At 41.4% G+C, this 23,867-nt stretch overlaps 1 protein-coding gene across 1 annotated transcript in view; it reads right to left on the bottom strand.

The window, feature by feature from the left end:
* Positions 1 to 16,328, bottom strand: part of cygb2 (cytoglobin 2) — a 32,241-nt gene extending 15,913 nt beyond the window's left edge. Inside the window, exon 1 of the mRNA XM_072383504.1 lies at positions 15,669 to 16,328. Within this exon, the coding sequence (XP_072239605.1) occupies positions 15,669 to 15,856 (188 nt within the window). The 5' untranslated portion in view covers positions 15,857 to 16,328. The remainder of the gene's footprint in view (positions 1 to 15,668) is intronic.
* Positions 16,329 to 23,867: the final 7,539 nt, after the last annotated feature.

Genomic DNA, 23,867 nt, shown 5'->3' with positions numbered 1-23,867 from the left:
TGTTGTCATGTCAGACTTTCTTTAATTATCACCGTTGGGGGGAGCAGAAAAAACCTTTTTGTCTTTTTGTTTACTTCATGTTAAAGAGAAAAAAAGTGATGCTCTCGCTGTTGTTTTGATAGTTCAGACTGATGGCATGTTGGTTGTGTTCTGAGATCAGTGTCCTAACTTTTAATTATTCTGATTAGTACTTCAAATTCCCAACATATTTATGTAAAAAGGTGACAGGGAAAAAGACTTTCTGGAAACTTGTTACAGAACTAAAGATGTCTACAGGATAGATTAGCAGAACATAAATGTGCAATTTGTACAAGTAATGTTAACTATTCCGTAGCAGAACACTTCTTGGATCACCACAACAGTGATCCATTTATGGTACAATGCTTTGGAATTTATGATCTTCCCCTTTTCATTAAAAAAGTTGACAAAGAAAACTCAACTAAAGGAAGGTTTTGGATATTTAAATTACAGGCTACAAGATATCCGGGTCTAAATGAGGGGTTAGATTTTACAGGGGTTTTTTGTTAACAGTTATCATGTTAGTTTGGTAGCATATTGGCTATTTCTTTATAAATTTTCTTGAAACTTTTCTTGAAATTAATTAGAGTGATTATTCATTGTGATGGCTATTGTTGTGGACTGTCTTGTAGTATTCATGCCTCCATTTTTTGTTTTTAGGTTTTCTATGGGAGAACTATTGCTGATGGAAAATTCCATGACAGGGGGGGGGATTTCTATTCGTAGAATTCGTAGAATTCCCACACAAACAATTATTTGCATTAAACATCACATATTATTGATGTCATGGGGCAAGCTGTCAGAACAGATTCAATACATCTTGGCAGAGTGCATTCACGTTAGTGTTTCAGTTTTGAATCCTATCCATTCGTTGAGAATACTATGATATTACAACAACATGGAGCATAAAAAACCTGTAGATTAATATCCCAGTATGCATGGCCATTTAAGTGTCCAAGTTTCTAAATTTATATGTAGAGCTGTGTCATGATTCTGGATAAGGTCTTTACCACCAAGTAATCCAGATTGTATATCCAAGTTTCTGAAAGTAGCATTATAGCTGTAAATACTAGGATTATTTATAATTACTGAATGATGCTAAATGATTGCCATTTTAGCCATGATTGCCATTTTCGTCTATTTCATCTATTTAACTGTACCCTTTACGAAGTCTCAAAATCATCTTGTTAACAGTGTACAGCCTGTATAGTTTAACAGGCATTTTTCACATTCTAAATAAGATTTATTTTAAATTGTGTGGACTACATTTCATCCACCAGTGGAACATAAGACTGGAACATCTCCATATTAACCAACATTGCCTGATATTGAACTCACAACTGAAAACAGTGATTGTGTGTTTTTGACAAGCTGATGCAATGGCCGCACTTTTGGCAACTGAAAAGTGTCTCCGAGAGGCTTTCAGATGTTCAGACTGCAAATTAACCTATGTGGTGGAAAAAAATAATAATGATTATCCAAGTACTGTTAAGGTCAGGCAGGTATATTGAACAGTTCTTGTACAAGAGAGAGCAAGACTTCAACACAGAGCACCTCTGAGTGCAGCTCTGACTTACAGCTTCAGTGTATGTTGTATTATACCCGAACACGGTAGAAGAAAAAAATGTCTACGTATCAGACTATGCAAGCTAACTTCTTCTTATCTCCTGATAAACTGGACAGCCTTGTGGAGTGCACAAAACAAAATGAACAATGAAATACAGAAATGTTTGATTGGAAACATCTTATCTCTCTAGTGCCTGGGAAAGGGAGACCAAGTTTCACAAGTAACAAAATAAATATTGTACTGTAACATCTGGTGCATCTAATGCCTGGGAATGAATACCAAGTCTTACAAGTGATTTAAGCATGTGAGACACAAGCATAAGGCTAAATATAATTTAACATTGACATCCCAGTTGGTATTTCTGGAATTCTATATGTCATTGAATTTAAATGTCATTTAAGTAATGTGAACTAAAATGCTTTGGCTTAAAGTGATCAAAATTTAGCTAGAAATATCTATGGCTAAAAGACAGCTATGATACATGGACTAGATACCATGTTGAAATCATATGCGCTAATTCTAATTATGTGACCAGGACATAATTGTTTCAACATAGTATAAAGATGATCACTCAGAACAACTTTGTTAAGCTGTGACCTTTTCCTCCAAGCAGAAAAGTTTATCCAAAACATACCAACAAATTGGCCCCACAGCTTAACAGACCCACTGAATGCACTCACTGTAGGGGTCAAGGATTTTCCTATCCAAGGATTTGTCACCTTGCTCATCTGTAGAAGTGTATTTCAAAGTGAGTTTGTGATCTAAATTCAATTTAGGATTTGCAGTATATATAAAATGATTTGGTTAATTTAGAGAAAGATCAAAATCATTCCTGTATGCGCACAATACCAAACCTGATGTGAACATTATTAGTTTTGCACGTCCTTGGTCGTTAACTAAAGTACAAGAGCAATTCTGACATTTAAATTGTCCTAGATGAAATGCAAATGGATCGCTAAAGCTAACAGGTTTCATTCTCCAAGGTCCAAAAAAGTTTTTGGTCACATTTTCATGGTAGTATTTGTTAAGACATGACAGATCAAAATAAAAAATCTAGATGAACCAACTAACAGATGAACCAACTAACATAATTTTCCTGGACAAAACTGTAGCCTATCCTGACATCCCAACACACTTGAGTTAAAAGCACAATCAATTCAAACCCCACATCAGCACTTTGCAACACTTTGGTCTTAAGACTTGCAGTATGGAACCAGATTAAACTTATGTCTAATGTGTTCAGATTGTGTTTGAAGTCTACCCAGTGTGTATAAGCAGTTATTTTATGAGTATACATTGTAAATTCCATTCTTGAACCACCCTGGTAGATGTACGCAGGGAGATAAACAAAGTGTAAATCGTCTTCTGGGATTCTAGTTACGAAGATTTGTTTTGATTTGGGCTTTGACAGTTTTAATCACAGTTTTCTGTGGGCTCCCAGCATCTCAGTAAAAGATAGAAGAGCTTAGCTGCTGGAGTATTTGAGGAGTTTCTCAGATGAATTATTACAGAATTTCACTGACAATGCAAAGTCAAGTTAATACAGAGCTTTGATTTTAGAAATTTACAGTGAAACTGACCAAAACAGATTCTGGTCTAATCCACTTTAAATCTTGTCTGTGGCCCAGCTAAATAGAGTCACTTGCACAGTTATTTTCCATTTGGATTCAAATAGCAGCCCTGCTCCACAACACGCTTGCATATCAAGGTGCTGGAATGGTTTCAAAAAGGTACACAGGCTTTGTTCCACCAGCTGTATCCAAATTTGGTACAAGAATTGTATCCTTGAAAATAGATACATTTATGTTTCTTGTACCTTTTGAAAAAAAAAAAAAGTCAGTAATAAAACATGCAAACTCTAGACATAAAGGCCACCTCCAAGATTCCAACTTGGAACCTTACTGTAAGATGACAGTGCAAACCACCATAGCAACATGCAGCTTGCATCTTTCTGTGACGACATTAGCTTATTTGCCTGTAATTAAATGCTAGTCAAGACACAATTAGGTTCTCACTGGAGTTATCATTGATGATTTAGTACCTTTAAAATTAAACTGAGGTTCACAGTATTTAACTGAAGTATAATATCTGTTTCTTACTTGGCACTTCTCTAACAACTGTACCTTTGTGTACAGAAATGGTAAATGGACTTGTACTTGTATAGCGCTTTTCTAGTCTAGCTGACCACTCAAAGCGCTTCACTACATGCCGCATTCACCCCACTCACACACATTCATACAGCACGTCTTAGGGGATAACTACGTGCTTTCTAAGCATTCACACACATTCATACCCCCAATGATACACTGGGGGAGCAACGTGGGGTTCAGTGTCTTGCCCAAGGACGCTTCGACATGTATCCTGGGGAAGCCAGAGTCGAACCACCGACCTTCCGATTGGTGGGTGACTGCTCTTCCTCCTGAGCTACAGCCGCCTGTAGCTCAGGAGTCACCCTATGTCATGCTACGTTTACAAAGGCTCGGCTGTGCCTCTTACGTGACTCAGCCAGCTGTCACGATATGTACAGACTCTATTGCTTGGTGACAGAAATAATTTAACTCTTGCTCTGCCAAGGCAAACATGAAAGTTAATTGCTGTACTTTAAGAAAATGGGTTCTTGTCTGATGTTTCCTCTGAAGAAGAAAGAGCTTTTCTTTGCTTAATCTTCTTTAGCACAGCCATGGTTTTTAGTACATTAAAAGAAATATGGCAGGGACATAGCTAGCACAGTAACATGCAAAGAAAACCTTGTTTCCATCTGTTGTTTGAATATAAAAAAGATGGGCATCCTAAAATTCTAATGTTTTTTAAAAAACAGAATGAATTTTTGTCCCCTTAGCACATACCAGTGCAAATATGGAGTGAGTCAAAGTTCTCTGCCTGTATTTTGATTTATATTGGCATGTCTCTCAAACTGATTATGACAGTTTGAAAATACAAAGCCTTGAAATTGAAACTGTGTAAACCATTTTAGGATTTTAAGGTACAAATATCACAGCAATAAAATCAATTCAGCAATAGTCTATCACAGCAGAATAGTAGTTTCTTACCTTTTCTCTTGCCTACACATACTAGATTACTTACTGTGTGTAGCACAATATACATCCATCCATTTTCTATACCGACAGTCCGTTAATCGGGTGGGCTGGAGCCTATCCCAGCAGTCATTGGGCGAAAGGCAGGGTACACCCTGGACAGGTCGCCAGTCCATCACAGGGCCACATAGAGACAAACGAGACAAACAACCATGCATGCTCACACTCACTCCTACGGACAATTTGGAGTCACCGATTAACCTGACATGCATGTTTTCTGGACGGTGGGAGGAAGCTGGAGTACCCGGAGAAAACCCACGCATGCACGGGGAGAACATGCAAACTCCACACAGAAAGGCACCAGGCAGGGATTGAACCTGAAACCCTCTTGCTGTGAGGTGATGGTGATGAATTCCTCTGACACCACCGTGCAGCCCCACAATATACATGTTATCAAAATTTTGGCTGTAGATGATTTAGCCCAGCATCTCCAAGAATTATCCTCATGTTGGACAATGCAACAGCCAGTGCCACCTCTCAATGGCAAAAAAGGAAACAGCAATTAGGATTTAGATAGGCTGACGTTGAAGGTTTTGAGGGCGGAGTGATAAATTAACCATAACCACAATATTTTGCCTAACCAAGAACTGAGATCAAACTAGAAAAGTTTATTTATTTGGGAGTAATTACACTTTTCAGAGGAATCATAGAGGTCATGAGCAAACTCAGGCTTCACTTATGGAACTTCAGCAATGTCTTACAAACAATACAAGCTTCACAGTGCAGGTGTCATCACTGACAATTAAATATATATATATATATATATATATATATACAAACATACATATATTGAGGTAAATTAATTTCCAGGAAAAAAAAACATACTCATTTGGAGTATAGTGAGTCTCGACTTTGGGCTTTGTAACTTTGTAGACTCTTTTCACTTTTACAGAAAGAAAAATGTCTAAATATAAGGACTCTAAGTCTCTAAGTCTAAGTAAAAGTTGTCTTTACTTTCTACATGTTGGGTGTGTATTTGCATTTATTAATACCACTAAGCATTTACAGTAAAGCAATCAAATACAAATATTAGTGGGCCTTGCTCGACTGATGTTATGAATATCTCTAATTAATCATACAAGATTCTCTCCAAGTCGAGTATCTTTCATTGAGAGTGACAATGTGCTTGATTTCTCCCATCTGCACCATGTCTTCAAAAACATCCTTATAGTCATAGTATGCTGGGTGTGATTGTTTCCACAAAGCTGCCATATGCAGTGTTCTGCCGAAGCCTGGGGCGCCCTCACTCTTTGGTGCAATTGCCTTTGCACGCAGTAGTGAAATCAACTGAGGTTTTTTTTAATGTCTATCCTCTGCATGCTTCCATGCAGACATATTTATATTAAAATGTGAATACATATTCTGATTGGAGATGTCCTGCATTGGTCTCAATGGTACAAGCTCAAGATTTGACCCACAGTCAACCTCAAGACACAACTAGCCAGCAGTTCATAATTACACTTTTTGTCCCACACAGAAATGATGGTAGTGTGATAGATATGCAGTGTGAAGTGCTAGTAACTGATAAACCAGGTGAATCATTTATCAAGAAAAAATCTTGATAAATTATGCCCAGAAACAAGATTGGTGGCTTTTCTACTTTTAACAGCATAAATACGATACTTATAGGTAAAGCATCAGCTGGCTACTTTGTTATTGGGGTGGAATTTTTTCTACCTTTTCTGACATTTACAAAAAAGGATTTTTCTTCTTTTTGTTCTAAGTCAAATATATATATATATAAAAAAAAATAACATTTGGAAATGAATTCCTCTGACACTTTCTCTGACAAAGAATACTGACACTTTCTGAACATGATCTCCTTGTCAATGGAACTTCAGAACCACTCACTTGTCTGTTAGTTAATTATGAAGCCACAACCAGTGGCAAGTACGCTTACTGTAGCAAAAAGAGAGGAACCAAAGGGTGACTAATATCTCACCTAATCAAAAATATCTAAGTCTATCAAACAGTACCTCTAAGATTATAGTGGCCTACTTACTCATGGAAACAAGACACTGATTCCTGCTGAGGAGTGAAACAAAGTTTACATATGGATACAACTATCGGAATATGTCTCAGTTTGACAGCAACTAAGGTGTTTTTTATTTAGTATGGATTTTTTTAAACATAAGAGTGGAATAGATCTTGTCACCTAACGCTCAGCAAGAAAGCAAATGTTCATGCATAACTTTCCCTTTTGTGAACCCTTTAGGGAAATGTACACACATGCACCATGAGACGAAATTATGTTGGAGGGGGATATCATATGAGAAAGCAAATATATACAACATTTGCTCTGTTCTTCTCATCATCGGGGGGGATTGTGATGATCATCCGACTTATCTTTTATAGCATTTGCTGCGAGTGTGCATACAAGTTTCTGCTTCAGTTTCTTCGAATTGCTTTGAGTTTCTGCTTCATTTTCTTTTTCGTTGACCTGTTTCTGCTTTTCACTCACTGTGACACTCAGACACAAGTAGTACTGATATCAATACGACAAGGAACCGTACCTGTAATTTTAAACTTGTAAAGAAAATGCAGCAATTTTCAGTATGTAAGCTGCATTCTGCATCATGCTCCATTTTCTTAGCAGCGCTCCACTGCACCCTCCTCCACATATTTTCTATGGGTGAGTTTGTACACTTGTCCAAAACATAGTAGTGTCACAATCTGTAGTTGCAAATTGTTATCTATCCCTAATGATGTCCAGTGTTCATGTCTATTCAAAATGAGCATATCGATCACTTGTTCATGCCCTTAAATACTAAAGTGCCAATCCTCCAAGCTAGACCTAGATAGGAGGGTGAGTGAACTGGAAAAGTAAAATGTACAGGATGAATCTCAACCATTTACACAAGGATATTCGGATTGAAAAAATCTGTGGATTAGTGCCTTCCATCTTTATCTCATTTCTCATTAGTGTTTTTCAGCAGCTCAACACTAGCATCGACATGCTGGCGAAAAACTGTCCAGGAATCTGAATATGGAGCAAAGTACAATCAAAGTTTCTAAAGGTTGGTATGCTATATTAAATGTAAATAAAATTGAAAAAATCATGATTTGTAAATCTCATAAACCCAAATTGTTTTCACTATACAGTATAGAAGACAGATAAAATGTTGATAGGGAGACATTTTGATATTTCATGAAAAACTATGAGATAGGGCCATTTTTCCCACTGTGTAGCATCCCTTCTTTCAACAACAGTCCATAAACATATGGGAACTGAGAGGTCCTATTGCTGGACCTTTGGAAGTGGACTGCTATCCTGTTCTTGTCTGATCTAGGATTCTAGCTGCTCAACAGTCCTGTATATTACTTATATTTTGCTTTTCGTGATGTGCCAAATGTTTTTTAATTTGTTAACGGTTTTCGCCGTAGGCAGTCCAGCACTCGGACTAGTACTGAGAAGCCAAGCTGTTGCAATTGATGCAATTTAGCATTGTCTTGCTGAAATATGTAAGGGCTTCCCTGAAAAAGATGTCTGGATGGGAGCAGATGTTTTTCTACAGTATGTATACACCTTTCAGCACTGATAGTGTCTTTTCAGATGTGCAAGTTGCCAGTTCCTTATGCACTAATTCTCCCCCATACCATCAGATATGCAGGTATTTCAACTGAACAATCCATCCATCCATCCATCATCTGCCGCTTATCCGGGGGTCGGGTCGCGGGGGCAGCAGCTTGAGCAGAGAAACCCAGACGTCTCTGTCCCCGGCCACTTCTTCCAGCTCTTCCGGGGGGACCCCGAGGCGTTCCCAGGCCAGCCGAGAGACATAGTCTCTCCAGCGTGTCCTGGGTCTTCCCCGGGGTCTCCTCCCAGTGGGACGTGCCCGGAACACCTCCCCAGGGAGGCGCCCAGGGGGCATCCTAACCAGATGCCCGAGCCACCTCATCTGACTCCTCTCAATGCGGAGGAGCAGCGGTTCTACTCCGAGCCCCTCCCGGATGACTGAGCTTCTCACCCTATCTCTAAGGGAGAGCCCAGACACCCTGCGGAGGAAACCCATTTCGGCCGCTTGTATTCGCGATCTTGTTCTTTCGGTCACTACCCACAACTCGTGACCATAGGTGAGGATGGGAACGTAGATTGACCAGTAAGTAGAGAGCTTCGCCTTCTGGCTCAGCTCCCTCTTCACAACGACGGGTCGGTGCAGAGCCCGCAACACTGCAGACGCCGCACCGATCCGCCCGTCAATCTCCCGCTCCATTCGTCCCTCACTCGTGAACAAGACCCCGAGATACTTGAACTCCTCCACTTGGGGAAGGATCTCATTCCCGACCCGGAGAGAGCATTCCACCCTTTTCCGGCTGAGAACCATAGTCTCGGATTTGGAGGTGCTGATTCTCATCCCAGCCGCTTCACACTCGGCTGCGAATCGCTCCAGTGAAAGCTGAAGGTCACGGCCTGACGACGCTAACAGAACCACATCATCTGCAAAAAGCAGAGACCCGATTCTGAGGTCGCCAAATCGGACACCCTCAACGCCCTGGCTGCGCCTAGAAATTCTGTCCATAAAAGTTAGGAACAGAATCGGTGACAAAGGGCAGCCCTGACGGAGTCCAACTCTCACCGGAAACGTATCCGACTTACTGCCGGCAATGCGGACCAAACTCTGGCACCGGTCATACAGAGACCGAACGGACCCTATCAAGGGGTCCGGCACTCCATATTCCCGGAGCACCCCCCACAGGACTCCACGAGGGACACGGTCGAACGCTTTCTCCAAGTCCACAAAACACATGTAGACTGGTTGGGCGAACTCCCATGCACCCTCCAGGATCCTGCCGAGGGTATAGAGCTGGTCCACTGTTCCACGGCCAGGACGAAAGCCACACTGCATCTCCTGAATCCGAGGCTCGATTATCCGACGGATCCTCCTCTCCAATACCCCCGAATAGACCTTACCAGGGAGGCTGAGGAGTGTGATACCCCTATAGTTGGAACACACCCTCCGGTCCCCCTTTTTAAAGAGGGGGACCACCACCCCAATCTGCCAGTCCAGAGGCACTGTCCCCGATGTCCACGCGATGCTGCAGAGGCGTGTCAGCCAAGACAGCCCTACAACATCCAGAGCCTTGAGAAACTCAGGACGGACCTCATCCACCCCCGGGGCCTTGCCACCGAGGAGCTTTTTGACCACCTCGGCAACCTCAGCCCCAGAAATGGGAGGCCCCGTCTCCGAGCTCTCCGACTCTGCCTCTTCCGAGCACGTGTTGGTAGGATTGAGGAGTTCCTCGAAGTACTCCCCCCACCGACTCACAACATCCCTAGTTGAGGTCAGCAAAGCCCCGTCCCCACTGTAAACAGTGTTGACTGTGAGCCGCTTCCCCCCCCTGAGACGCCGGATGGTGGACCAGAATCTCTTCGAGGCCGTCCGGAAATCGTTCTCCATGGTCTCACCGAACTCCTCCCAGGCCCGAGTTTTTGCCTCAGCAACCGCCGAAGCCGCAGCCCGTCTGGCCTGTCGGTACCTATCAGCTGCTTCCAGGGTCCCACTGGCCAAAAAGGCCCGATAGGACTCCTTCTTCAGCTTGACGGCTTCCCTCACCACTGGTGTCCACCAGCAGGTTCGAGGGTTGCCGCCACGACAGGCACCGACCACCTTACGGCCACAACTCCGATCAGCTGCCTCGGCAATGGAGTCACGGAACATGGCCCATTCGGACTCAATGTCCCCCACCTCCCCCGGGATATGGTTGAAGCTCTGCCGGAGGTGGGAGTTAAAGCTCCTTCTGACGGGGGATTCTGACAAACGCTCCCAGCAGACCCTCACAATACGTTTGGGCCTGCCAGGTCTGATCGGCATCCTCCCCCACCAGCGGAGCCAACTCACCACCAGGTGGTGATCAGTTGACAGCTCCGCCCCTCTCTTCACCCGAGTGTCCAGGACATACGGCCGCAAGTCCGATGATACAACCACAAAGTCGATCATCGAACTGCGGCCAAGGGTGTCCTGGTGCCAAGTGCACATATGGACACCCTTATGTCTGAACATGGTGTTCGTTATGGACAGTCCATGACCAGCACAGAAGTCCAACAACATAACACCACTCTGGTTCAGATCGGGGGGGCCGTTCCTCCCAATCACACCCCTCCAGGTCTCACTGTCATTGCCCACGTGAGCATTGAAGTCCCCCAGCAGAACGAGGGAGTCTCCGGTAGGAGCATTCTCCAGTGCCTCCCCCAGAGACTCCAAAAAGGGTGGGTACTCTGAACTGCTGTTTGGCGCATAGGCACAAACAACAGTCAGGACTCGTCCCCCCACCCGAAGGCGGAGGGAGGCTACCCTCTCGTTCACTGGGGTAAACCCCAATGTACTGGCACACAGCTGGGGGGCAATAAGTATGCCCACACCTGCTCTGCGCCTCTCACCACGGGCAACTCCAGAGTGGAAGAGAGTCCAACCCCTCTCAAGAGGACTGGTTCCAGAGCCCAAGCCGTGCGTCGAGGTGAGTCCGACTATATCTAGCCGGAACCGCTCAGCCTCGCGCACCAGCTCCGGCTCCTTCCCCAACAGAGAGGTGACATTCCACGTCCCAAGAGCTAGCTTCAGTAGCCGAGGATCAGACCGCCAAGGCCTCTGCCTTCGGCCGCTACCCAGCTCACATCGCACCCGACCCCCTTGGCCCCTCCCACGGGTGGTGAGCCCGTCGGAAGGGGGACCCACGTCATCATTTCGGGCTATGCCCGACCGAGCCCCATGGGCACAGACCCGGCCACCAGGCGCCCGCTGCCGGGCCCCACCCCCGGGCCTGGCTCCGGGGGGAGGCCCCGGTGTCCCACATCCGGGCAAGGGATCACGAGGTCCAAATTTTTTGTTCATCATAAGGGGTCTTTTGAGCTGTTCTTTGTCTGGTCCCTCATCTAGGATCTGTTTGCCTTGGGTGACCCTACCAGGGGCTTAAAGCCCCGGGCAACATAGCTCCCAGACTCATTGGGGCACGCAAACTCCCCCACCACGATAAGGTGACAGCTCAGGAGGGCAACTGAACAATGTATTCATTATATATATTAATAATGTATTACTATTTATTGTATGAACAATGTACCCAGATGTGTTTGTTAGTATTTGTTAGTATGGAAGTCACAGCTTCCATGATTTCCAAAAGGAATTTCAAGTTTGATTTGTCTTATCACAGAGAAGACTTCCACTTTGCCTCAATCCATTAGAATTTTTTTTTGGCCCAGAGGTATATCTGGATCATGTTCACATGTGGTTTCTTATTTGCATTATAGAGCTTTTACCTGGATTTGTATGACTGTATGTGATTTGGCATGAACTGTATTCACAAACCATGACTTCTTGAAGTGTTCTCGAGCCTATACTGTAATTTCCATGACGAAATCATGCCTGTTTCTAATGCAAAGTTGTCTGAGAACCAGAAGATCAGGGGCCTCCAAAATGGATTTTCAGCCATCTCCCTTGCACACAGAAATATATCATTGAGGAATAATATTTCAAAATGAATCCACACTTTGTAGACAGTTTTTTGCAGACATCTCATTTTTACTTCAGAGACTCTGCCACTGTATGGTATTAAATAGATAATGCAAGAAATGATCATATATAGCCCTTATTAAATATACTCATAGTCCACCTTGCAGTTTGCTGACACATTGCCTGATTTGTATCGCTTTCTTAGCTGTGAGAAACTCTAAACTGTTACTAAGGATCTACATCAATTTAAATCCCTGGAATATGTAATGTGCTTGAAAGCGTGTACAGAATTATTTTGATGATTGTCATGTCTAAATGAAGTTTCAAAAGAAGAATAATGTCACTTTTCATAAAAGAGGGAGAAAACCATGAAAAACAGAAGAAAGACAAAATTTTAAGGAGTAACAGAGGACACGACATGTAGAGAGGCATTGTGGGAGGCATTAAAGTGCCAAAGCCTGTCGCTGTCATCCACAGATAAGAGCACAAGACACACACATGCATATACGCGCACACAAAAGATGCTCTCTCCTGCTTCAACTCACTCACTCACTCACTCAGGGAATCTCATCACCTCAAACTGAAAATCAGTTTGTCTCAGTAGCATCAGTCTCCTTGGCTACGATTCGCTGTACATTTAAACAGGCTCTGTAGGGCTTGTTCATTGTAACACTGCATAAGGTGTATATTCAAATATTTCACATTCTTAAAATGTATGTTTGACATGTGAGACTGTGAGAAGATGGACTTGGGCGTCTTTATCTTGCATCATAATAAGAGGGGAATGCAAGTTCCCTCTTTCCCTTCACTTTTTACAATTTACATATTGGTAAGAGATTGAGGTGAGAGGTTGTGTGTGAACTTATCTCATTCATGTTGTGGGGACATAAATCTTATTGCACATCATGGGAACTAGCCTCCCTTTTGGGGACCAGTCCTTAAAACACTAATTGTTACACATATTGCCTTTACAAAAAATATTACTATAAGCATTGTTCCATCAACACATGGTGTAAGTGTATCATTCATAGTGTATTTATTCATAAAAATTTGCAAACCATATATAAACTATATACTTGTGTTTTCAAGTTAAAAAATTTTAAAAATCATCTATTCTGCAGACTGTGTTGAAAGTAAAGATGAGGAGGCTGGTGGTCTAGTTCAAAGTGGCCACTGTAAAACTTGTCTGTGCCATGCAACATTCTTTTTCTCATAATTTTAACTTCTTTCAGAAATCACACCTACTCAGATTGGTCAGGTTTTTTGTTGTTTTTTTTAATGGAAAGACCACAGCATATTTTTTTGTACAAAGCATGCGTAACACTAGTCAGGTATTATATAAATCTGCTACGTGGTGACTGTAACTAGTAAGAGAAGAGAAGCCCAGCTTTCATTGGGTGAGGGGCAGGGTTTACCTGCCCCTAGGTCAAAGGTCGCTCGTCAATCACAGGGCCACACAGAGACTAACAAGACAAACAGTCTTGCACATGCGCTATGTCACTCCTAGGGACAATTTAGAGACACCAACCAACCTAACATGCATAAAGCCATGCATACATGGTGAGAACGTGCTAACTCCACACAGAAAGGATCCAGCTGGGATTCGGACCAGCAACTCTCTTGCTGTGAGGTGACAGTGCTAACAACCACAGCAGCGTGCAGCCCCAGACCAAATCAGGACTTTTAAAAATGCATGTAAGCGTGTTAGTCCAACCAAAAACATACAAAACTGAGATTCTCAAAACCAGACTACTACATCCAGATCATTTGTTTGAAGACTGAATCCGTCCTGCATGCACACGCTCAACTAGACTAAAATGGTCCTATGGGCTCATCCTCAATTTTTTTGAAAAAAACACAGCCGGAAATGTTTTTTTATCTGCACTCATGTCGGCATACACATGTAACTATGGACACTGTAGCTGTGCTGACGATGCCCATATGCAGGTACAAACACATCTTCATCAAAATATACAGAGGATGGTATAAACAGATGTACACATTTTGGTTGAATTCAGCAACATAACAATACGAACACGCTACAAATGCAAGGGATGTAAATTTAACAGTAACTTATAATTATCATGAAATACAGAAATATACTATTGAAAATCCACCATTTCCGGAATTGTTTACTGTGTGATCTGTCTTACACAAATGGCTTCTCATTCCTTGGTCAGTTGTCTGGAACAGGGGTAGCATTTCTGGAGGGTGTGACATTATTGTACACACGTTTGGCAAATCTTAACAAATATGCCAAAGTGCTTGGAGCATTACCGTTGGTGCAGATGCACAGTTGTGGAATGATTTAAATCAATTTGCCTGGTTACATTTCTTCTGTTCAGGGTAGCCTCAAGCAGACCCTTAGCTTTGTTCTTCAGTGGCTTAGTCAGCCATGGCATTGTGCAGACAGGCTGAATAATTCATTTCAGTGTCCTTCAATAACCCTGGATCACATCATTTTTAGGCATGGTCAAAAGTTTTATCAGCTTACTCAAGGTGTGAGCACAGCTCCAGTTACGAGAAATTTTGGTTGACAGTCAGAGAAGTGGAACAAGAAAAATCTGTACTCTATTTCTCAGACTTTTCCCACAGTCAACAATTATAAAAATACCCTTGTATTTAAAAACAATTCAACTTTCATCTTAAAAAAGCAACAGCATGTCTGTCTTTAAATGCTGAATAAGAAACATTTCTTCAAAATTCTGAAGTCACACAGCTCTGACTGTACAACTCTCCTTGTGTCCACAAAACACAGCGGCATGCTGTGTTCTGACAGAAACCATGATACAAAGTATATTAAATCTGCAATATTAAAATGTTTATATTGTATGTCACTGAATTTGTTTTTAAATTACTTTATGTTTTTATTTTAAATATCTTTTTGTTTTCTTACTAAGAGGAAATTAAGTGCTGCATTTGTCAGTTATCATGCTCACCCCACAGCCTGCCTGTATGCTCAAAGGGATTATTTGACACATTCAAAAATACTTCTCTTTTGCATTGTCCATTTGATAAAATTGCACTTTTTTATCTCTCAACGAATTCTATGTTAATGTGCTTTTAAGGCAAGCATGCAGCATATATAGTCTTTAATTATTATTTGAAAAATCATCCATGACTGCTTTTTGAATATGTTGTGACATTTCAAAAGCATCATCACGTTTTTCATATTTTTCAAGAGATGGAGTTTTACAGTTTTATAACGTTATGAGAAGGTTCATGTGACTGTTCTTCGCAGTGCCAGTAAAGAGTTGATATTGTGTGTGATGGATACAAACAAGGTATAACCTCCCCCCCCCCCCCCCCCCCCCCCCCCCAAACCAAACTTATTAGGGTTATTACAATGACATAAAAGCAAAGCATTATGATACTTTGCCAATTACCATCCTCTTCGGTTGCTAAATCTAATGTCTCAGTCTGTGCTTTGATTTTATACGAACACGAAGCGCTTCCAAGCTCAAACATAATAATCTATAACTGTACAGAGCGGTTGATAACACTGAGTACATTTCATGCATTCAAATCTACAACAAAACTCACCTTATGAGCACCGACACCCCCACGTCTTCACAGTTCTTGTAGACATGGTCCCACGTGTCCTGGATGATCTCCCTCTCAGCGTCGGACAGCGGCTCCGCGCGCTCTGGACGATCGTCGCACTCTCCTCTCTGCACTCCCAACAGCTGAGGAGGTGGCGAGGGAGGCGGTGGAGACTCCCTGCGAGACATCCTCCTGCGGCGCAGCAGCCCGGAGGTTCCCAGCAGCGCCCGGGGGAGGTAGGGAGCCAGGGAGGGGGGGAGGGAGATGGAGAGCTGAGACCCCACGGCGGGAGCTGGGAGGGAGTCGGGATGAGAAGAGGAGCAGAGAAGAGGAGGAGAAGAAGGAGGTGGAGGAGAGAGGGAGAACAGAGGAGCCAGACAGCCTAACTGCCACCAAAAGAAAAAGGGAAAAAGAAGCTCCTGATCCCCACTCTGCCACCCACTGAGCTCTGACTCCCAAATCTCACTCGCTGGTTCTCTCTCCAACTAAAAACTTATTTGTCTCACTTATTTTGCGCGCCTTCCTTCCCCTCTTCTCCTCACTTCTCTTTCCTGTCTCCCTATGTTCTCAGTGAGGGAGATGCTTGTCAGTGATGCTGATGTTGCTCTTCCGTCACTTCTCTCCCTCTGATCCTCTGCTCTGCTGGAGGAGACGAGGCATTCGGAGGCTGTCGTGTGTCTGTGTGTGATGTGAAGACCTAATGGAATGAGAGCAGGGTTGGAAGAAAAACAGAGGGGTGGAGAAATGTGGAGAAGAAAAAAGAAGAGGAGAGAGGAAACGTTGAGGGTCTCTAACAGTCACATATAGCACATGTTTGAGCTCATATATTGACACATCCAACCACTGAGAATGTATCTATTTATGTATAGCTGTCTGACACAAAACACTATGCAAATACATGCAACAGTGACATCATTAGTGCTGGGAGTTGTGGTTGTAGCAGTGACATTGGCACAAGGTTATTTGCACTAAAATTGCTAAGATTAATTTCCTCTGCATGAGCCTATTTAACAATAACACTAATCCAGCTAAATCTATGCATATTTTTCCCCTTACTTTTCCAAAGAATATATTTTGGTGTGTCCTGCTTTAGTAAGTTTCCTTGAATTTTTATTTTCAATTTTGCCATGATTTTACCAGATAATTCCCCTGCATAATTCCCCTGCTAGTGGAAAATAAAGCTAATGGTGTGATAAAAATGCGGTTCCTCAAATGTCCACTTCAGCCAGTCTCCAAAGATGTGTCGATTCCCATAGACCCTATTATTTTCATGTACTAAAAAAAAAAAAAAAAAACTATAGATAACTGTACATCTACTGTATCTACCTATTTATACATGTTAGTTGTATAAAGCTTCAGATTCTGAATTATTAAAGGTGGGACTACTTTGAGTGACAGCTGGGTGCCTTGTGCACAATCCTTTAGAAATTAGCCCTTTTTATGTGGGTTGTTCCTTATAAGTCCAAAAAACATCCTTGTCTACTTGACATCCTTGTTAAGGTGCAGCTTTTCTCATCTGAGTGATTCACACAAGCCAAACAAAGCCAATTCAGAGCCGTGGTAGTGTGTGCTTGAAAACAGCAAGCCAGCAGTGACTGAGTGATAACAGTAAGACTGCAAACCAATATGATGGCAGAGGAGATCAAAGCCGAGAAACACACATTATTCTGTGACCCAAAGGCCAAACATGAACCTTAAGAGTGGCTAGCTGCTGTAGTGAAAAAAGCTACCGCAGACCTGGACGCTTCAACAGATGACTTAAGAGGCAGTTTCTTACAAAAATGTTGTATCAATTTAGTTCGTCAGATCCAGAGATGTAGGTGACAAAACCAGTTTTGTGTTGTGTTTGTGTACTTTATGAGTCAAAGGGTCAAAAGAGTCATAGAATCCATACTTCTTTACTTCTGGCCTATGAAACAAGTGGCACTTACATAAAAACTTTGACAAAAGCTTTCCTTTTTGTCTTAGGAGTTCATGTAGTGGTCTGATGAAATAATATGGAATAACAGCTAAAAATTAAAGCATTTATATAATTTTGTATGCACTGTTAAGCTACCACACGGAATAGAAAAACTTGGTGTATTAAAAGGGCCTTCCCACATTTTTATGTAATTGGTCAAATCATTTGTAAATGTAGTTGTCAGATACTTATGTGTGATCTTGAATGGGTTACAGAATCCATATTAGCGTCTATAGTTGTTGAGTAATGTACTCTGACACTAGGAATGGACTGGGGAAAAAACATGGAATTTGTTTCTGGATGGCTCTATAGGAAATGTTCAGGGTCTATGGAGACTTTTTTAATATAATTTTTTATTCACAAGTTCATCACATTCCGAAATTTGCCAACAAAATTGACTTTCTAAAATTAGAAACAGTCTAAGCAAGGCAGGTGAATGGACTGTGCACCTGTGACGTAAATATTAAAAGATTAATGATGCATTGAAATTTGTCTGCTATACACATGGAATAATATCAAATTACCTTTACTATTATATACCACTTAGCATTTTTTGGTTGAAAAGACATCTAAATGGTCCATAGATATCTAGGCTGAAATTTAGAAAAATCTAGTTAAAAAGTGAAATTTTAGTCACTTAGTGAAAGATTTGCATATATCCCAGATTTCACCAGGATTGGCATAATAAGTAGAACTAGCCTACTTTGGAATTAAACACAAGACCATTACCTTACAAATGCTTTTCACAGCTTACTGTCAATCAGTTATGAAGTGGACTCATCAATCGTATTATAATATTGTAGTTTTTGTTTTTATCAAATCAAAGGTAAGGATACAGAAACCGGAGGCCATCTGAGTAATGTCCCTTAATTAAATTTCTACTGGGACTGATATTTCCAAAATGCAAGTGACCAAATAAGCCCTGTCACCATCACCAGGGCTTTGCCTTGGATGGTCTTTGGAGACTATGCTGGCTGTGACTCTGTGGAGGATGAGCACTACTCTTTTGATGCCTGTTATCCTCCTCATCTCTACTGTCTGCCTCACCCATGCCTTCGATGGTACCGCCACCTACCATCTTCACTGTAGTATCACTACTGCTGCAGTACAATAATAAAACTCTTACAAGGCATTTAGATGTATCATTAAGTGTCTTATTTTTCACGTTTTCTTTTTTATTGCCCCAAATTCCGAATCACAGTTCTGCTTTGTTGTACATTCTTATCTACGGTATTTATTCAAAATTTGGATTCAATTGAAAGCAGGGCCTCCTGTACTTGCTGGGGGTAGAGTTATAAAGAAATAGAGGCTGAACACTCAACAAAAGCCCTGCGAAAAAATGGGCGTTTCTGTCACAATAAATCCAAATTCTAAATTCAGAGGGGTTTTTGATTTCATACAGTGCAGAGTTTGTTAAATGCATTGTCACAGCTTGTCAAGCAAATAGTTCATCAGCCTGTACGTCTGTACTTTGTTTATTCAAATATCTGGCACACTGTGTGGTCGCATTTGACAATCCACCACAATGCAAGACAATTCCTTATATTTGTTTTAGAACTCCAGAAAGAAAAGTAAAAAATCAGGATGCTATTTAAAATGTAAATGAAATAATGTCATGATTTGCAAATCTCATAAACCAACATTTTATTCACAATGAAACATAGAATACATATGAAAAGGTTGGAGCTATACTTTTTACTATATTGTGATAACCCACCCTGATCTCTCTCTTTCTCTCGTTCTCTCTTTCTCTCTCTTCCCTCCTGTTGTGGGCAGGGTTGTCAGGGAGTATTGACTTCACCTGGGCTCTGGGGTTGGCTGTGGGATCTGCATTTAAGAGCTCAGTGGCAGAGATTTCTCTCCCACCTCCTGCAGCAGCTCTGGTTTGGTTTGGGTTGGTTTTGCATTTGGGTTATTTGTTTTCTTTACAGCAGCTTGGTTATTTATATTATTTCTTTTTTTATTATTATTATTAAAAAATACTTTTGAATATTGATTTGGTGTGTATCTCCCTTTGTTGCCATGGCTTTGCAGCCCAGGTCATGACAAATCTTATTGAAAAATATTAGCTGATGTAGAAACTGATAGCAGCAACACATCTGAAAAAGGTTGGGATGGGGACAACACTGGAAAAGTAAGAAGTAAAGTAAGAAGTACTTACTTTTCCAACGGGAAAAGGAGAAGAGGAACAAGTTGGAATTGATTAAGTTACAAACAGATCAGTAACATGATTAGGTATAAAAAAAAAATGTAAAAGGACATTTTCGAGAGGCCTCCTAAAGGTTTGAGGTTATATTAGATATTAGATTAGATCTAATATTGGATTAGATCACTGCATGGGCTCAGAAACTCTTCCAGAAATCCCTGTAAACACATTTTGCCATGCTATCAACAAATGCAAGTTAAAGCTCTATCATGCAGAGAAGACATCACATGTGATTGTGATGCTGACAAGTAGCTGTCTTGTCTGGAGTAAAACGTATTTCAAATGAGCTGAGGCAAAGCAGAAATTCTTCTGTAGTCAAATTCAAATTTGGCTTTTTAAAAATATATATTTTAGGAAATTGAGGGAGGTCAGGGTATCTGGCTTGTTATCAGTGTTCAGGTCAAAAGCTTACATCTCTAAATATATGGGGGTACATTACTGCTTGCCCTCTGGGACAGCACAGCACACAGACCCACATTACTGAGAACTGTATCAACAATAAAAATACGTCTACAATGAAAAAAGCCATTGGTCATCTGTGATGGTGGATGGGATGTAGCTGATGACTGGAATGGATTGCTCAGCCACTGTTGCTGGCTTGACTGGTGTGGCTGAGGCTTAGAGGAACCTGGAGTTGCTGAACTTGTGGAGGGCTATGGCTTCATTGCCTAGATATCGGACAGCTAATCCGCCACATCTTCCCTTTTGTGCCTGTCAGACACCTTTCCACTTTCCCCATTTGTTGATGTTATTTCCCCATTTGCACCTCTGAGAATGCCTGCTCCTCACTCAAATTACTTTCTCAACCTGGGTGAGGAGCATATCAGAAAAATAATATTCATCATTATTTTAATCAAGAACTAATTTTGTTAAAGATTTTTCAACACTGGTTTGAATGCTGTGTTGCTGGAATGATTTCTGCTGGTGATTATAACACTTTTTAACTGTAATGATGCATAACCATGGCATTGGGAAAGTTTTTTGCATGTTGGAGCAGCTAACTGAGCTTACCAAAGCCATGGTAATACTTTGAATAAGACCCCTAATCCAGATGAGGAGACCTCCAGGATACAGAACAAGAACACAATATACAATATAGAATATAGTATATAGTATATAGTATATATAATATATTGTATCAAGGAGGAGAAAGTTTAAATAATTTCTTCCTTTGATCGTCATGGAAAATGTGAGATCACTAACAGAAAAAATGGATGAGCTTGGATCCCTGACGAGGACACATCAGAAATATCATGAGGACAGTGTTATCTGTATGACAGACATATGGCTACAGGAACCACTCTAACATTTCTCTACCCTGTTTTTGTCATGGTCTGGTAACTAGCTGAAAATATGGACTCAAAAGCAGACAGAGTGAATTAAGGTAAAATAATTTATTGTTAAGCGATGTTGGTGGAGAGTTGAGGGCTGAATCCAGGTTGACTAGGAACTCTTCAGGAGGTGGCTGATGGAGATGAGCACTGGAGGAGACAGGTTAAGGTAAGGTTTCGCAGAAAGTAAACTCGCAATGGAATCACTGGAGTCGGCCTAATTACCACAATGAATGTGAAACAATCTGGTGAAGACTGGTTGCTCATCACTATCAGTACACTGCACTGCAGATGTACTGATGAGGGCAGATGAGGAGCTCGTGTTATGGCAGGAGCAATCCAGACTCCGCCCAAGGCTCTCAGGAAACCTGCTTAGCCCACCTAAGACTCAGAAACCAACAACAACAACACCAACAGCCAAGCATGGTCGTGACAGTTTTGGCCTATATGGGCAGACAAAGACTGCAGACAGAGAAATAACAGTGAAGGGGGAAGGACAGCAGTGCCTTTTCACAACAGATGGTGTGGTCGTGAATAGGTCAATGAGAGGCAGAGTCTCAGTACCCCAACTGTTGAGCTGTTAGCTAAGTTGTTGCCAAGCTGCAGTGCTACAAAGGAAGAGCAGGCTGTGCAGCAAAACCAGGAAGATAACCAGCATAGCCAGCCTTAAAAGTTCAGAAACACACCAGCAACAAGCAATTCTGTTCCTAATGCTGTCATCTCTGCACTGCAGGGCTGTGATTGTTGGACACTGCAACGCATGATTTTATCCTGTTTCTGTTCACGCGATGTTTGAAATTAATCATATTTACCATATTAAACCTAAATTTTTTTTCTTCATTTTTGAAAAGTTGTTAATATTCAGAATCTGAGAACGCATGGGTGAAAAGCAACATCAGGATGCAGTCACTGCTGAGTTGTTGTTTCTGTTAGACAATTGCTTTACACTTGCATCAGCCCAAATACTTATATACTTATATACAATATACTTTTTTCAATTTACCACATGGGGGATGAATAAAGTATTTTCAATTTTCGACTTTTCTTTTTTCCAAAAGTAAATAAGTTGACTCACTGTGACACCTTATAACACATCCAATCAAATGACAAACACTGTCCAATACGACAAGCACAGTAATATTAATGTGCTCTCTCAGGGGGTATTATTACCATCCAATGCGTTTTTAACATAAGATTTATAGATTATCATAGCTTTGAATTTTTTGAAAAAGCAATAACAGAGATTTCCTTTTCCTGATAATATGAAAACATCCTCTCTGACAGCTCCTTATCAGATGATGATCTTTGTGTCCTTCTCTGTCCCTAATGACAAAAAATACATGTGACATTAATGGGAGGGTCTGTGTCTTGAGTTGTCTTCTTATTGATAGCAAAATTTATTGTTACTGTCCAGAACACAAAGCTCTCTCTTAGACAGTTTGACAGAGGACCTTGATCAGGTCTAGTAGCGCAAATGTAAAGACTAAAGTTTGTTGTAGTCTCCATAGCACCTGTAGCTTTCTCACAACTTGTAACTGTTGTTACTACTAAGATAAAAGTAGAAAGTAAAGTTATGAGTATTCACAATAGTTATCATCGTGCTTCCCCAGCGATCCAAAAGAAAAGTGTCACGTTTTATGTTTTGATTTTCTTGTTTTCAGGTCATTTGTTATGTTTTCTGGTTCTTTGTCATGTTTTCAGGTTTTGGTCATGTTTTTTCCCCGTCACTTAGTTCACTCAAGTCACCTGTTTTCTGTTCCACAGCTGCACCACATCACGAATCACCTCCCCACAGTATATAGTTTCCAGGTTCCCATCACTCATGGCGAATTCCTCACTTTACCTTCCACACTCACTCCACATAATGTAAAGCCAGGTTTTTGCCTCCATAGTCTCGTCTCATAGTCTTGTTTGTCATAGTTACCATAGTCATAGTCTTGTTTGTCATAGTTACCATAGTCATTTTTTATATCTGGCTCAGGCGCACTGAAATAAACCTTTGGAAATAAACCTCAGTTACCTTTTTGAAGTCTGCATCTGGGTCCTCCCTTTCTACACAAATGTCCCTGACAAAAAGGGAGCTGGTGGCGTTAGTGAGACATCCATGAGAGCATAGAGAAAGCCTTAGTAGAAGGAGAAAGGCTCATACTGTAGAGCAATTGCAACATATTTGCACACTAGCAGGGACTGTTTGAATGTTAGGGCAGAGTTTTGAGAGGGAGCAGTACAATAGCATTAAATAGTTATTTAAGGTAAAGGAATATATAATATATAAATGTATATATTTTGGAATGAAACTACAAAATGCCACAATGTGTAATGAAAGCTCTTTTATTAATCCTGTTAATAACTGGTGCGGAGGTGGATGTGGGAGACGACTGTGGGTACATGAGAGTTAACAGTATGGACTAGAAATGTAACACTGAAGCTGTCTATTAAAAGGGACAGAATATAATGTACTTCTTGAAGATGCTTAGGTGCATGCACCAAGAAGTTCCATGTATTCTATAAGTATAAGATGGAGAGTGCAATCTGCTTTGCAGCCATCTGTTGGGGCAGCTGCATTAGAGCCATGAGAAACTAAATAAACTATTAAAGAAGGCCCTGTGAGTCTGTGCTGGGGGGATGCTCTGGAGTGCCTGAAGCAGATTCCGCAAAGAATGTTGCACATGTTTCTGAACATAATGGATAAAACTGAACAC

This window comes from Leuresthes tenuis, unplaced genomic scaffold, assembly GCF_036924035.1.
Source record: "Leuresthes tenuis unplaced genomic scaffold, fLeuTen1.0.hap1 SCAF_4, whole genome shotgun sequence".
In the NCBI taxonomy this organism is placed as follows: domain Eukaryota; kingdom Metazoa; phylum Chordata; class Actinopteri; order Atheriniformes; family Atherinopsidae; genus Leuresthes; species Leuresthes tenuis.
Note: the sequence above shows the minus strand (reverse complement) of the source record. Positions and strands in the feature narration are given on the sequence as shown.